This window comes from Salvia splendens, chromosome 12 (genome assembly GCF_004379255.2).
Source record: "Salvia splendens isolate huo1 chromosome 12, SspV2, whole genome shotgun sequence".
Taxonomy (NCBI): domain Eukaryota; kingdom Viridiplantae; phylum Streptophyta; class Magnoliopsida; order Lamiales; family Lamiaceae; genus Salvia; species Salvia splendens.
Window position 1 is genome coordinate 2,818,113 of NC_056043.1, and position 14,956 is coordinate 2,833,068.

The 14,956-nt window shown below is 37.6% G+C and overlaps 1 protein-coding gene and 3 pseudogenes across 1 annotated transcript; 3 read left to right on the plus strand and 1 right to left on the minus strand.

Moving 5' to 3' along the window:
- Positions 1 to 1,565: 1,565 nt before the first annotated feature.
- On the plus strand, positions 1,566 to 1,897 carry LOC121758694 (annotated as a pseudogene).
- Positions 1,898 to 5,171: 3,274 nt separating this feature from the next.
- Positions 5,172 to 9,293, plus strand: LOC121756945 (annotated as a pseudogene).
- A 1,179-nt stretch (positions 9,294 to 10,472) lies between these two features.
- LOC121759188 lies at positions 10,473 to 12,596 on the minus strand (annotated as a pseudogene).
- Positions 12,597 to 12,926: 330 nt separating this feature from the next.
- LOC121757387 (uncharacterized proline-rich protein-like) lies at positions 12,927 to 14,868 on the plus strand. Its single transcript, XM_042152939.1, has 4 exons — positions 12,927 to 13,131; positions 13,659 to 13,771; positions 14,459 to 14,539; positions 14,623 to 14,868. The coding sequence occupies exons 1-3, from the start codon at positions 12,972 to 12,974 to the stop codon at positions 14,537 to 14,539; spliced, it is 354 nt and encodes a 117-aa protein (XP_042008873.1). The 5' UTR covers positions 12,927 to 12,971; the 3' UTR covers positions 14,623 to 14,868.
- Positions 14,869 to 14,956: the final 88 nt, after the last annotated feature.

The following is a 14,956-nucleotide window of genomic DNA, read 5'->3' on the forward strand; positions in this document are numbered from 1 at the left end:
ACATCATCTCCTGTTATGATCATGTCATCAACATAAATAATCAAGCATGTCATTTTTCCTTCCCTTTCTTTCAGAAATAGTGTGTGATCCGAATGGCTCTGTTTAAAGCCATGTTTGAACATTGCCTGACAGAATCTTCCAAACAATACCCTGGGTGATTGCTTTAACCCATAGAGGGTCTTCCTCAGTCTGCACACCTGTCCTTTTCCAAATTCGTCGTGTAGACCTGGTGGGACCTCCATATAGACTTCTTTGGTCTTCTCAAGTTCACCATGAAGAAAGGCATTTGTCACATCCAACTGGTATAATGGCCATTCTTTGCATGCAGCACAAAAAGAAGAGTTCTTACTGTATTTAGTTTGGCCACCGGGGAGAACGTTTCTTCATAGTGTACTCCATACACTTGGGTGTATCCCTTAGCAACCAATCTTGCCTTATATCTCTCGATTGAACCATCTGCACGTCGTTTTATGGTGAAGATCCACCGACAAGCTACTGGTTTCTTTCCCGGAGGTAGAGTACACTTCTCCCATGTTTCATTCTTTTTCAGGAGGAGGAGGGGCCTATAAGACTTATATACTAGTTTCAGTTTTCTCTTGACACCGATGTGGGACAGTTATATGTTATATTTTTAGTTTCAATTACCAACACCCTCCCTCAAACCCTTCAAGGTGAACCTTGGAGGGGATGGACTTTTTTTCTAATCGATTGGACAATCGGCCCAATTTTTTTTTCGATCGGTTGGACCATTTGGCCCAAATTTTTAAGTCCAGATATACTGCTGGGTCAGTCATTTTTCGGTTTCGGCCTAGATATACTGCTGGGTCAGTCATTTTTCGGTTTCGGCCTAGATATACTGCTGGGTCAGTTAAATTTAACCCCCAGTCGGCGACCCGCTCTGATACCATCTTAAAGATGGTAATCGAGAGAGGTGAAGAAAGATTGGTTAGTCATTTGGTAGATAGAAGTGTATAGAGAAATATTTCAATATTTGTTTTCTTATCTTCAAATGTTCATTCACCCTAGTATTTATAGGGTGAATGAGAACATTCTAGTACACTAATAAATGTAATTGGTACTCTACATGACTTAGGAACTCTACATATTGAATGTGGACGGCATATTGAATGTGGGCGGCATATTAATGTAGTCTCTTTTCCCAACAATCGGAGCATCGGACGGCTGTGAACCATCGGAACGAAGTCGAGATGGTGCCGAAAATCACTCCAACCGTCTGCACGGCTAGAATCCATTCCGTGGAGGAACCGTAGCTGGAACCAGTCAGGCCGAGGCTAGGATGCGCCATCCATGTGCGTATCCTATTTATTTGTTATGGAAATAAGTGTAGATACCAATTTGTGATTTTCTATTTGTTGAAGGACCAAATAGAAAATAAAGGAACTTATATTACTTGTAAAAATATAAGTTACGGTCAGAAGAATATTCGATATCTCTGTATTCTCTCGGCAGACTATTGCGAAGAATGTCTGTGATCGTTTGAAAGATCCATAGCCGTTGCAAAGCAATTCCACCTTTCAATTCGTTATGGATCAACCATCTCCAATATGCACAATCTTCTCCGGGGAATCGGAATCCAGGCGACGTCGAAAGAGCTCAAGAAGCTCGTGGGCAGAAATGATCTCGACTACGTTGATTTCTTGTTCTTCTACGAAGCGATCGCCAAAGACAACGGCAGGATCTGTGGAAGGCCTTCAAGGTTTTTGACGTCGACGGCGACGGGTTGATATCTTGTGAGGAGCTGGAGATGGCGCTGACGAAGATGGGGTTCGTGGAGAAGGAGAGTTTGGAGGATTGTAGGGATATGATCCGTGTGTATGACAAGAATTTTGATGGATTTCTTGATTTCGACGAGTTTAAGGATATGATGTCATCATGAGATGAAGTGTGCATTTGTCCTAAAAGTTATGAAACTTGTGTGATTTTTATTCATTTTAACTTGGATTTTAGTTTGTTAAGCAATTCTGAATCGATTTAGGAGTATCTCATGTTCGTGTTGTGAATTGTCATTTCTTCTTATCCATTGTTCTTGGTTAATCATCATAGAGAGCTTTATATAATTATTCACTCAATTATTCCAATATAGAGAACTTGAAACCATATCGGTACCTATGATTTCGATGCTGACATCGGCTGCGACGGTGGCGATCAGAATGCTGACTGCGGTGATGTTGATGAGAATGTCGCCGTCGCTCATGGAACCAATGGCTATGCAGGTTGACGTGAGAGCGAGGCTGCTGATCTTGGCGAGGCGGTCGGTGGCGGAGGGCAGCTTAAGAGGGACGGAGAGGAAGGCCAGGGTGGTGGCGTTGAGAGAGAAATAATTGGAGGGGAACCATAGCTTCTTGGAGCGGAAGGCGTGGATGAGATCTGCGGCGATTAGGATGGCGCAGGCGAGGGAGGCGAGAGTGACGTACACGCCGATCAACGGCATCGGTGCTTCCAGCTTCTCTCGCATCCAAGACTCTTCGTTGGTCGCCATTAATCTGCTGTTTGATTTTAGAAGTAGGAATAGTGTTGGCTTTCTTTTTCTTCAGGGAGTATGAGTTGTTGGAAAGAGCACATTGCCGGTTTGTTGAGTGGATTAAGAATCCACTTGCTTACATGTATGCATTGAAGTTTCCAGGATATAGTTTTAGACGCCCATTTTTGTTTCAACAAGAAATCGAGTAAGAGATTCTTCCACCTCAACACAAAAATTGAGACGCAATTACTAGCGTTTGAAATTTTTTAAAAATAATCATAATTTAAGATGCAAAACAACTAAGTTGTGGGCAAATCATTTTAATCTTTTGTTTTTTTTTACGCTTCTATTTGTGTCCCCTAATTTTAGTTGGGACACTAATAATAAGGACATTTTATGAGGTGTTGGTAGTATAATTAAACACACAAATTAACGTCCTTAATAGCATTAAAAATTGTCTTAATCTGATTTTTGCTGTTGTAGCGTTCAGTGATTGATGACGCTTATACTTGAAACTCTTTTGTTCAATTAAAATATAGAACAAATACATATGACGAAAATATTGCTTCACAATAAAATTAAAAAATAAGGTTATGTACACTAGTGATATAGAGAAACCACTGCTTAAATGCACAATTAGAGAATACGAGTTTACTTCACTATAAGAGCGTTTTGATTCACTATAAAGGCATTTTAGTTTACAACACGATTTTGAAAATATGGAATTAACCAAAACGCCATTATAGTGAAGTAAATCATTCACGGAGTAAATACTTCACTATAAATTATACTAGTCAATTAAAATAGTTCTTACAGTAAACTAAAGTTTTATTCTCTAGTTATACTTCACTATATAAGTAGTTTAATGCATGCTTTTAGTATCAAACCTACATATAATGTTGAAAAAATGTTAGGAGTAATATTTAAGTGTGTTTTTAAATTTGCAATCGTAATTAAATATATGTGATATAATGAAGTCCGTTCCACTGATTTAATAACACGAATGTGATATAGTACTATACTAATGGTTTAAAGGTAGTCTATGTAATACAAAAAAATATGTGTATTTTTTAATTATATATGTAAAGAAGCTTGTGATCAATTGCTATTCTCTAGTCGCTACCTATAGCTAATTTAAGACCATAGGATTTTAAAAATTTAGTAATCTAAAATTTATCACGTGTTATTTTCATTTTTATTAATTAAATCGAAAAAAATAAAAAAAAACTATCAAATTAGGGTTTTGGATGTAAATATCAATATAGTGTTTTGAAAATGTCAACACAATGCTTTGAGAATGTCAACACATTGCTTTAAGAATGTCATTCTACATGTATTATATTGACATATTTTATATACTATGTTGACATTTGTTGTTGTACGAAAAATTGAAAATTTTTGAATTTTTTAAAAATTTTGACATCGGAACATATGCAAGTGAGATCTCGTTATAATCCTTATGAAAGTATCTTTAATTTGATATATGTTGTGCGAAAAAATAATTTAAACCGATAAAGTTATATGCGTTTTAAAGTTATGATATATATTTCAAAAGTTAGTTACAACTAATTTGTTGTAAATTGACCTTATTAACGTTCATTGTTGATCGTATTGACATTCCGAGGCTGATATACTCTTAATTTGAATATCTAATGGCTAATATTTAATTATAGTTAGCAATTAGTATCGAGTTATCAATATAACACTCCCCTATGTAAAGAATACACAATTGTCCGTCGAACAATTTTACCGTTTGATGCCATGTTCGTGCATATATAATGACCACAAAATAAATTAAATCTACTTCATCTATTTTATGATCTAATGGATCAAAAGACATTGTTTACTTCTTCTTCTGTTCATCAATAATCGTCTCATTTATTATTTTCATCTATTCACCAATAAATGTCTTATTTGTTTTTTTATTACTTTAAGGTAATAGATCACATCATCCACTAACTTTAACTACATATTTTATTACTCATTGTCAGACCATAAGTAATGCGCTTAATTTCGGCACTCGTTTTGAGAAAATGATACTACTTTCGTTCCTTAAAAATAAGCTCACACGAATTTGTTTTTGGATCACCTCCAAAAGACCTCAAACTAATTGGGGTTGGACATGAATTATATATGCCTTCCAACTTTTCTCAAACACCTGATATGGGATAGGTTTGTACTCTAACACTAAACTTTATAGTTTAGAAAATAGACCCCACAATATACTACTCCCTACGTCCCTGAAAATTTGTCCCATTTTTCCATTTCCGTTCGTCTCACAAAATTTGTCATATTTCACTTTTTACCATTTTGCCAATTGACCCATATTCTACTAACTCATTCCTACACACATTTTATTATAAAACTAATATATAAAAGTAGGACGCACATTCTACTAACCTTTTCAACTCACTTTTCATTACGTTTTTTAAAACCCGTGCCGAGTCAAAGTGGGACAATATTTGGGGTACAGAGGGAATAACATTACTTTCACTATTCTTTTTTCTTCTCTCTTATTTTATCAATTTTTCTTTTCCTTTATTTTACTTTATCAATTCGTCAATTTATTTTACCAATTGTAGATTAAAACTCGTACCATTTAAAAAAAACTTATTTTTCAAAGACGAGGTAATATTAAATAGTAAAACTAGAGAAATACTCCACGTTTGTCATACTTTAGCAGTCCCGTTGACTTTTCCCATTCCCATGGCTCGGCAGTTGCAATGGGAGCCTTCCCGACTGCCGTGCCGCAAGGCGGTGGGAAGTCCCCTTATTGCTAATGCTATAAAGCTCATATCCTCTCCCTTGAACAGTCCAGCCCAAGATGGTTAGAATGTACTCGTATCTTTAACCATTTTTCCGCCCAACCCCTAACTCGAAAGACTACACTCGAAGAAGCAGTTATCTCCTTAAGCACAAACCAGCAAAATTAAGGCGGAGTGATGGCGGAGATGGCGGCGGAGAAGAAGAAGAAGAGGAGGATTTTACCGGTGATACCATGGATGAGAGACCTCGTCGATGTCAGTCTATCCCGATTCATGCCCTCTCAGCTCCATTCCTTTCCTCGACTCCAGGTTTTCCACATTTGAAATCTGTGAATAGAATGATCGGAAACAAGCCGAATTAACTCAGAGTTGTTGCTTTTCTAGGTTAGAGACCGCGCTGCGGAGTAAGGGTTTCGATTCACTGTTTCCAGTGCAGGCAGCTGTTTGCATGAGACAATCGGTCCAGGTTCATTCGAGCGTGATCTTTGCATAAATTCACCTACGGGGAGCGGGAAGACCCTCGCGTATGCTCTTCCGATTGTGCAGATGCTGTCCACCCGCACGATTAAATGCCTTCGAGCTCTGGTGGTGCTTCCTACTCGCGACTTGGCTGTGCAGGTTTTGTGTTATTCCGTCTTATTCTTTGTATATTTTACGATAGATTGATTGCGTTTTTGTTTATTAATGATATGGAATGTGTTGTAAGTGATTGTCAAGTGGTATTGGGATTTTATGCTGTTTGATATTTTGTTTTCTGTTCATAGCACGCCATGTAGTTGTTGTTAATGTTGGATGACGCCAATGCTTGAATTCGTTAGCTTGTGTGTGCTTTTTAGGTGAAGGAAGTTTTTGCTACTTTGGCTCCTGCGGTGGGATTGTCGGTGGGCTTAGCAGTTGGTCAATCGTCTATTGCTGATGAAATCTCTGAGCTTATCACGAAACCTACTATGGGTATTGGTGTTTGTGATTCTGATGATTTCAGCCAGGAGATAAAAAGTTCAGTAGACATACTTGTAGCAACACCTGGACGGCTGATGGACCACATTAACCATACCAAGGGCTTCACAGTCGAGCATCTTTGTTATCTTGTAAGGAATCGATTTATGTGTTAAAAAATGTTCAATCTCCCTTGTGAAAATTCTTGATAACTGTTTCCTCATTGTCTAAATGTCTAAGTTTGGGCGTTCTCTCTCAATCTGTCTAACCCACAATATCTTGTCATCAAGATTATAATCATATCTCCTTGTTTGTTACTTGAGTTTCACTTTTCATGTGTGATCTTAAACCTTAGTTGGCAATATAAATATCTTTTAATTCATCATATGTTTTGGGAGTCTTACCTAATCATGTTTTTAACCTTGACACACGGCCAATACCGATTAGCTTCTTGTTTGGTTGATGGGACAAACTGTTACTTATCTCATAGTTGTCTTTTAATTATCTGTAAAGCTGAAATGGAGCGTCTTACATCAGGTGGTTGATGAAACAGACCGATTACTTAGGGAAGCTTATCAATCCTGGCTGCCTACTGTCCTTCAGTTGGCACGGTCTTCAACTAATAGTCAGTTTCCCTTTGGGGACGCCATCAACCGTCCTGCATTTGTCTTCCTAAAGACAGTTAGGAGTTTGTGAGTATCATTCCCCTCTTGTTTTTTGCTGGTTGATTTCATGATGTCTGTCTTGTCTGCTATATGTATATCGTATTTAATATTACATGATCCTGTTTGATTTTATTTATTTTCTTCCATTACATCTAGTGAGGGTGGGTGAGGGAGCAGATGGGTAGACAATCTGGGTTTTGTCTTAATATAAGTACTATGAAATAGTATGTCTTAATTGCTAGGTGATGTTTGATTCAGATGCATAGTTTTCAAACTCAAGCTAATTCATTTGTTTCTTCTAATTACACATTATACCAGTGGTGTCGAGAGGGGATTTAAGGGTAAGCCATATCCACGGCTTGCGACGATGGTTCTGTCTGCCACACTAACTCAGGACCCAAGTAAGCTCGCTCAACTCGATCTTCACCATCCATTGTTCTTGACGACTGGAAAAAGCCGGTACCAGTTCCCTGAGAATTTGAAATCTTATAAATTGGTATGATAATCTTTTCTATACTCCATTTCCTGAGATTGCAATTTTATTATACATGGTTAGTGATAATATATTAGAATGGTTCAATTTTATGAAAAAGTCTGTATATCCCATTAAGTAGATGTAAACTGTTGGCAGCTTACTCAGCATTTTCTCAATCCTTATGCAGGTGTGTACATCAAATCTTAAACCACTTTATCTACTTGCACTTTTGGGAACTTTGCAAGGGGAGAAATGTATTGTTTTCACTTCATCTGTGGAGTCCAATCACCGGCTCTGCACTTTGCTGAATTTCTTTGATGACCTTCAAATTAAGATTAAAGAGTACTCTCGTCTTCAACGTCAGTCTGTAAGAAGGTGATCTAGGCATATCTATATTCTTAAATTTTCTTATATTGTTTTGTACGATAAATCATTATAAATATTACTCCTACTTGCCAAATTTAACCAGTTGGAAAGGAACTTCCCAATATCATACAATGAGTAGTTGTCGAGTGTCTTTTTCTGAGAAAAACTCTTGATTTTGTTTTTGGTGTTCGATTTACAATGCTAATAAGTTAGCTATCCTAATTGCTTTCTGATATGGAATGACATGATTTCAGCAAAACATTGAGGTCATTTAGAGAAGGAGAAACACAAGTTCTTATATCCTCTGATGCAATGACTCGTGGAATGGATGTTGAAGGGGTTAAAAATGTAATCAATTATGACATGCCCCGATTCATCAAGACCTATATTCACCGTGCTGGTCGAACTGCGATGGCTGGGCAGAGTGGCCGTTGCTTTACACTTCTGCGCAACGATGAGGTACCTTTAATGATCTTAGTTGTTGGTTTTAGTTACTGATTTTAAGAGAGTATTGTTCTTTGTTAAAAGATACCCTTCTTTTTCTGAGTAATTCATTTATCACCAAAAATTGTCACTTCACATGAAATTATGTTGAAGTCTTGAGTGGTTACTTGACTTCCAATTATTATCACTGTCACCCTTTTTCATCTGCGAATTTTATACAACCTCCTTTTGTTGCCAATGCTGGTAAGCTAATTAACATGGTCTATGAATTTTTTTTCTATCTGCTTTTGTGTAGAATTTTTTATTTTCTTTATGTTTTGGTTTCAGGTTATTCGATTTAAGAAACTTTTACAAAAAGCCGACAACGAATCCTGTGCCGAATATTCTGTTCCATCTGAATCGATAGAGTCACTTCGTACCATGTATACCACAGGTAAATAAAATCTATGATTTTCTCATCTATATTCCTTTCTTTACATCTGGGCTGCACTCTTCCTGTGGCCTTTTATGTTAAATTAATACATTGAAGCAAAGAGGAAGATAAATCATGCTGAACATTACCTAACACTCATCTTTTATGTGTTATACTATCTCCACGTCTCACGTCTTTATTCTCTGACATGGTACTCTTACATTCTAGCTCTGGAGAGATTGAAAGAGAGCGTTGAATCAGAAAAGCACAAGAAAGCCAGGGTTAATATCAAGAGCCGCGGCGTTGCTAAGAAAAATGACAAATCTGCTTAAAGGAGTTAGGAGGAAAGAATATAGTTCAATTATCGTTGCAGTCCCAGTTCCTACCAGTTTCCTTCTGTCTCTGTACAAACAGGTCATTGTTCTTATCTAAAATGTAGCTTCCCTTACTCACATACAAATACATACGTTGGTGAATTTTTATATTTGAATTTCTTTTCTATCTTTGTTTGCTTCAGCAGGTGGTGCTGAAGCAGTAGAGCAGTTTCCGGTCTCCGGCAAATGAAAATGGAGGTCGGAGGTGAAGTTGTTGTTGCATCTCTCTTTAGGCTATTGGTTTTCTTCAGTTTTGATGAATTGCTCTAATTATAGTGTAGTATTATTTATTTATCAGTATAATTTTGTCATCCCTAATTTTCTCCCACAGTATTTAATCAGTGCGATATAATATTTGTTGATTTTGGTCCTAAGTTTCTTGAATGCTGTACTTCACCCCAATAGTTGTTTTACACTATTTCATATGTAGTTCTTTACATTAAAGAATGTGTATTTTTTTCAATGATATGTCACATGTCTTTGATTAATCTCTCTTAATTATATGGAGTGTGATATTTAATTAAATTCTTTTTAAAATAATATCTAGAAATAGTGTTAATTTAACACCAAACCTTTACCGTAAAAGGTGGTTTCACTTCAACTTTATTACTCAATAAATCAATCTAAAAGCTAAACAAATACATGGTCTCTGCTTCTCCCATTAATTTCTGCATTTTATTTCAGCCCATAATTTTCAACATTGCTTTCCCTCACAACTAGTATATATATACTGCACGAGTTGGAATACTAAAAACCATCATCCCACACACAACATTCTCCATCAAATTCTATTGCAAATAAACTTCTCTTTCTCTCACTAAAAAGCCTCCTTTTTCCACAACAACCATGAGAAAGCAAATTAGCTACATGCACCACTTCAATTTCATCGAGGTTGCGCCCTCACCGGTGATTCGACCGCACTAGGTGTCGCAGGCCCCGATGCTCATGCACCACTTGAATTTGACCGAGGTTGCACCCTCGCCGGTGATTCAACCGCAAAAGGTGTCGCAGGCCCCGATGCTCGAGACAATTGTCGAAGAAGCTGGACTGGAGAAGGAGGCTGCAGCCAAGGTCAAGACCATCTACTTCCTTCCCGTCATCCTCTCCTTCGTCACCTACGCGCTCATGAGCAGATTACCCGTCGTCTGACGCCCAATCGGACGAAGCAGGCCTCATCTGCTCGCAGCTACTGTGAATCCCATAAAAAGATGGGGGTGAAACCGCGGCAGATGTGTAAATAATGCATGTATCAAGGGATTTTCAAGCATGTTGTGTAGAAAGGAATGTGGAGAAATATAGGGAAATTGCAATGAGCAAAAAAAAACAGAAAAAGAAAAAAAGATTAATTTCCTCCATAATTTCCATGTGAGATGAGGTGAAAGTAGAACTGGCCATCTATTGTTGATATCAGATGGTCGAATAGGATATCAAGAATTAGGGTTAAGGTTATTTGTATATATTTGTTCATACATATACAACTTAGGGGGTCAGATGAGTGTTTCTTTCATCTTCCCTAAATTGTAACTTTCAGTTTTACTACAGGAGGAAATGTGTAAATACAAAATTGTTTCTTTCACAGAGAATATGAAATTGCCTTATACCACTTCATCTAAGAGGTAATGCATATACAAATATTCAACTTTTAACTGCAAAATTTAGGTTTTTTATGTGACTGTCTTAAAAACTAAGTATACAATCATATACCAGAGAGAGAGACAACTATGATTCCACAGTTGTATCCAAATTTCCATTTGTGTTCAACGCTTCAATCCGCGGTCGTTTCAAAGCTGAGACAAGAAAAAGGAATATAGGATTATTAGCACAGTGCAACCAATAAAATTATGCAGAATGAACAAAAAACACAGAATCCAAATCAAACACCTTAAATAGTGCTCTAAGGTCCCCTTTTGAGCTAAAATCTTAAGTTGTTTAAAAATGGTACCCATGCTAATGCAACTTCACTAAAATTCAGTGCATTAAATTCTTGAATTTGAACGATATTCACTCTTTTGGAATGATATGAGAACACAACATCAAACATTGTAATCAGGAAAAAATAAGGCATAAAAAAAAGCAGACTCACATCGGATAGATGATCCGGCAAGGCAAGTGAGCCTCGATTTGGTATGAACCTCACTCAATGGTTTCCCTTCAACAGCCATCCTCACGTCCCAGACGCGTATTACCCCATCAGATGACTCAGATGCCACTAGATAAGGATCCTCTGCCCCTGAATCAGCACTACTCTTAGATAACACAACAATGCCTTTGGCACGAGCTGCGTGGGCATTTCCAATAGTGTAGGCCGATTTCCCGCTGGCTGTGTCCCAGGCCGTGATGTTCCTATCTTCTCCACCAGTAAATAACATGCCATTCTGCCAAAAACGGATGATCAAACAAGTAATCATAAAGAGGTTCGTTATAATTAAAGGCTTAAGTATGAAATAAGTAGCTCTACTGATGCTATTGAGCAGTTGTAGGTGTTTTTAGTTAAAATTAGTAGCTCTACTGATGCTATCATATAATATAATGCTCAGGCGTAGTTGATTGTATAAACAACATGCATCATAATCAAAATCCAAAATCTCCCCTCGATAATCAAATTGAGAACGAGAGAGAGAGAGCTCACAGCGCCGGAAGCAGCACAGAGGACTTTCTTCGTATTATCCAGCTCAACAATCAGCTTCGCATCCTTGGAGTCATGAATACTGACTTTATCGTCGACTACCATGGAAAATTTCTCGCCGCTTTCAATGAAATGCACACGCGACGCTTCCTTGCCGAGCTTGCAGTAGAAGCTCCGCCTTCCTTGCACCAAATTGACCAGCGCCAGGCACTGATCGTGGCCTACGGTAAGCGCCAGCTTCCCCGAGGGATGCACGGACATCGAATTGATCGATTTTCTGTGAATTTTGACGGTTTTGAGGAGCACGAAGGGATCGGCGTCGTAGATGGAGATCGAGCCATCAGTTTCGAGGGAGGGAGGAGAGTAGAAGGCGACGGAGGTGATGGAGGCGGAGTGGTGGAAGGATCCTACCTCGGAGGAGGAGGCGAGATCGTAGATTTTGAGCAGTCGTCGTTGCCGCCGGAGACGGCGGCGGAGCCTGCGACGGAGACGGTGTTGATGGTGGAGAGGTGGGAGGGGAAGGAGAAGAGCGGGGTTAGGGTTAGTGAGCGGTTGATTTTGTAGCCCCAAATGAAGCGTTCATACGACCCTGCGACCAAACTCAATAGTGAGATGAGAGAGAGATGAAGCGAAGGTTTTAGCAGGGTTTTGGTATATTATAAATTGGGCCGATATAAGGCCCAGTAATAATGGGCCAGCCCGTATTATTATTGTATTTGTGGCTGATGAGAATATGAAAATATTGTTGTTATGGGCCAATTTGTAAATATGTTCTTAACGATCCCTAACTATCAATAGTTTTGATAGTAAAAGAATAATAGCAAAAAAAATGAATATAGTATTATTAATATAAATGTGGCTCACAACTAAAATGGAAAAACAATATTCTATATCTGAACGAATATGACTTAATTTTCATTTTAATTTGTCTTAATGAAGCTGATCGATTTATATAAATGAAAATGATATTGTCTCTGCGTATTCTCTATCCAATTAATACACAAAATAAGTACTATTACATAAAATCATTTTCACCCAAAATACGAGTCATTTTCATTTGAATGAATGAAGTACTATTGTGCTTAAACAAGAGAACATTGATTTTCTTATCATAAAACACAATCTACCATCAACTACTCCCTTCGTTTCATAGTAGTTTAATAAATTAAGAAATTTTATTCCAAGTATATGAAAAAAAGATATTTTAAGATAAATTGAAAAGAATAATTTGACGTTATGAATGAGACCGTATATTTTTATTATCAACAAAAAAAGATTAAAATAATAATAATAATAATAATAATAATAATAATAATAATAATAATAATAATATATAAGAATATTTGTCCAAATCAAGAGCTAGACATTCAGAATCCTCCAGTTGAGGAATTTCCGATAACCAGTAAATTTCCGGAGAGCTAAGCTAATGGGGGAACATCAAATCCAACACCCCTTTTCTCTTCCACCTCCGCCGCTGCCGCCTCTTCCTCCGCCCGCTTCACCACGCGACGACTCCGCTCCGCCGGAACCATCATCTCTGGACGATCCTTCACCTCCTTCCGCCCCTCCTTTCGATCCTAGCCGAAGTAACCTTCCTCTCTCTCTCTCTCTCTCTCTCTCTCTCTCTACATTATTGCTTGTGCGCGTGTCTGAGTTTCTTCATTCATTGTATTGTTATGAATCTAAATTACTGTGTGTAATTTCATAGGTTATTTGGAGGTACTACTTGTGCTCAATTTCTCTGATCATGTATCTGTATACCTAATTTTTACGGCGTAGCATTATAACAGGATCTCAACGATAAATAATTCGAAATTTCGCTTTAATATGGAGTAATGATTACCTAGACTTCCCCCTTATTAAGCCGAACTGGAACTAGGAATTCTGCACCTTCTTAATAAGCTGAATTTATTGCGAATTAAGTATGTATTTAGGGGTCTGATTGATGAAATGGAGTATTGGAATTGAGTGAAGATTTTAGGTGTAAACACTATTTTGATAGTTCTGGGAAATTACTTGCTTATGCTGATTTTCTAGTTTGGTTATAGAAACACCTTGAATCGAGCTTTGGCTATGTTCTTATGTATGCTTAACTTGTTCTGCTTCTTTGAAGTGATTGGGATCATCAAAAGGAAGGCTATGATCAAAGAATTGGCAGCTGCATATCATGCTGAGTGCCTCACGCATTGCCAAGAACTGTTGGAACTACAGAAAAAAAACGAAGAGGCAAGTAATATTCATAATGCTCGTAACATCTCGTGCTATTTTCTTCGTTCTGTGCTCTTTTCATTACGTATTCATTTGGTCTCTGTGCTACTATAGATGGGTATTTATGGGGAATGTCGATATATCCATCAGCAGACAAAACTATTTCAAGTGCTATAAACCTGAAAGTAAGAAAGACTAGCAGGCGCCGAGATCATTTCAATACCATCGTAAAGGCGTGTGTATCTAGTGATGGACTAGTTTCAGATAGAAAACTATGTTAAGCTGTTGGTTCTTCTGAATATCTAAACAGAAATCTTTGGCAAAATATTAACACCAAGAGCATCGGTTGTGGTGGAGACTGAAATTGGTGAGCAAGGTGAAAGAAGCAGCTTCAACATTGAACATCACTTTCAAGTGAAGGCGGATAATTTTCTGACCTGCATTGTCTTGCAATGAGTGTGAGAACTTGGACTTGGAAGAGCCGAAAAGGCACATAGTCTGGTAGGGAATTGGATCAGCGGAGGCTGAATTATCGACTGTAGCTGAGATTGCTGACGAGCCACTTAATTAGTTAATTGTATCCCTGAAGAAAATCTTGCTCGAACATCTCCCAGCCATTCACTCTGCCTCTTGATGACATAGAGCTCATTACTCTTATCTTCTGGTCTTATTTGATCAATAATAACATCTTTGAAATAAATGCAGCCCTTTATTGACACAAAACTTCCGGAGGAGCCAAGGAAAGAAGCGCTAAGACCTGCCAAACGCGTCAAGAAGTCCCGCTAGGTATTAATACTTGTTAAAGGTCTCTTCATCTCGATCCCATTTCTCAATATAAGATGTACCCTTATTCTGATCATACTTGGCAGGGGCATCGTGATCTCTTGCAAAAAGCCGTGCTTAGTTCTTCAAGAAGTTGTGTGCTGAACACAACATCAAAATTTAGTTTCTCTTCCTAATTTGTGATTTAAATAGAAAAGCATACTCTTTTTATTTATACCATATTATTTTTTCGGTCCATAATCAACACTCTTTTTTTTTCTGTTTGATTTGTTCACAAAACGTTAGTCTCTTTCTATTTTCAGTAATAAGGAGTACCATTTCCCGATCTTCAATTTATTCATTTTAAAACTAACAATATTTTAAATTTCTTCTTTGTACTTTACCAGTGTATACATTAAATTCCATATCGTCCATAACTAG

Excerpts from the sequence above, each read along its gene's own strand:
- LOC121757387 (XM_042152939.1), top strand. The coding sequence starts at position 12,972 with ATGGGGGAACATCAAATCCAACACCCCTTTTCTCTTCCACCTCCGCCG. Across the intron at positions 13,132-13,658 it reads TCCTTTCGATCCTAGCCGAA|TGATTGGGATCATCAAAAGG; the intron begins GTAACCTTCCTC and ends GCTTCTTTGAAG. Across the intron at positions 13,772-14,458 it reads TACAGAAAAAAAACGAAGAG|CCCTTTATTGACACAAAACT; the intron begins GCAAGTAATATT and ends AAATAAATGCAG.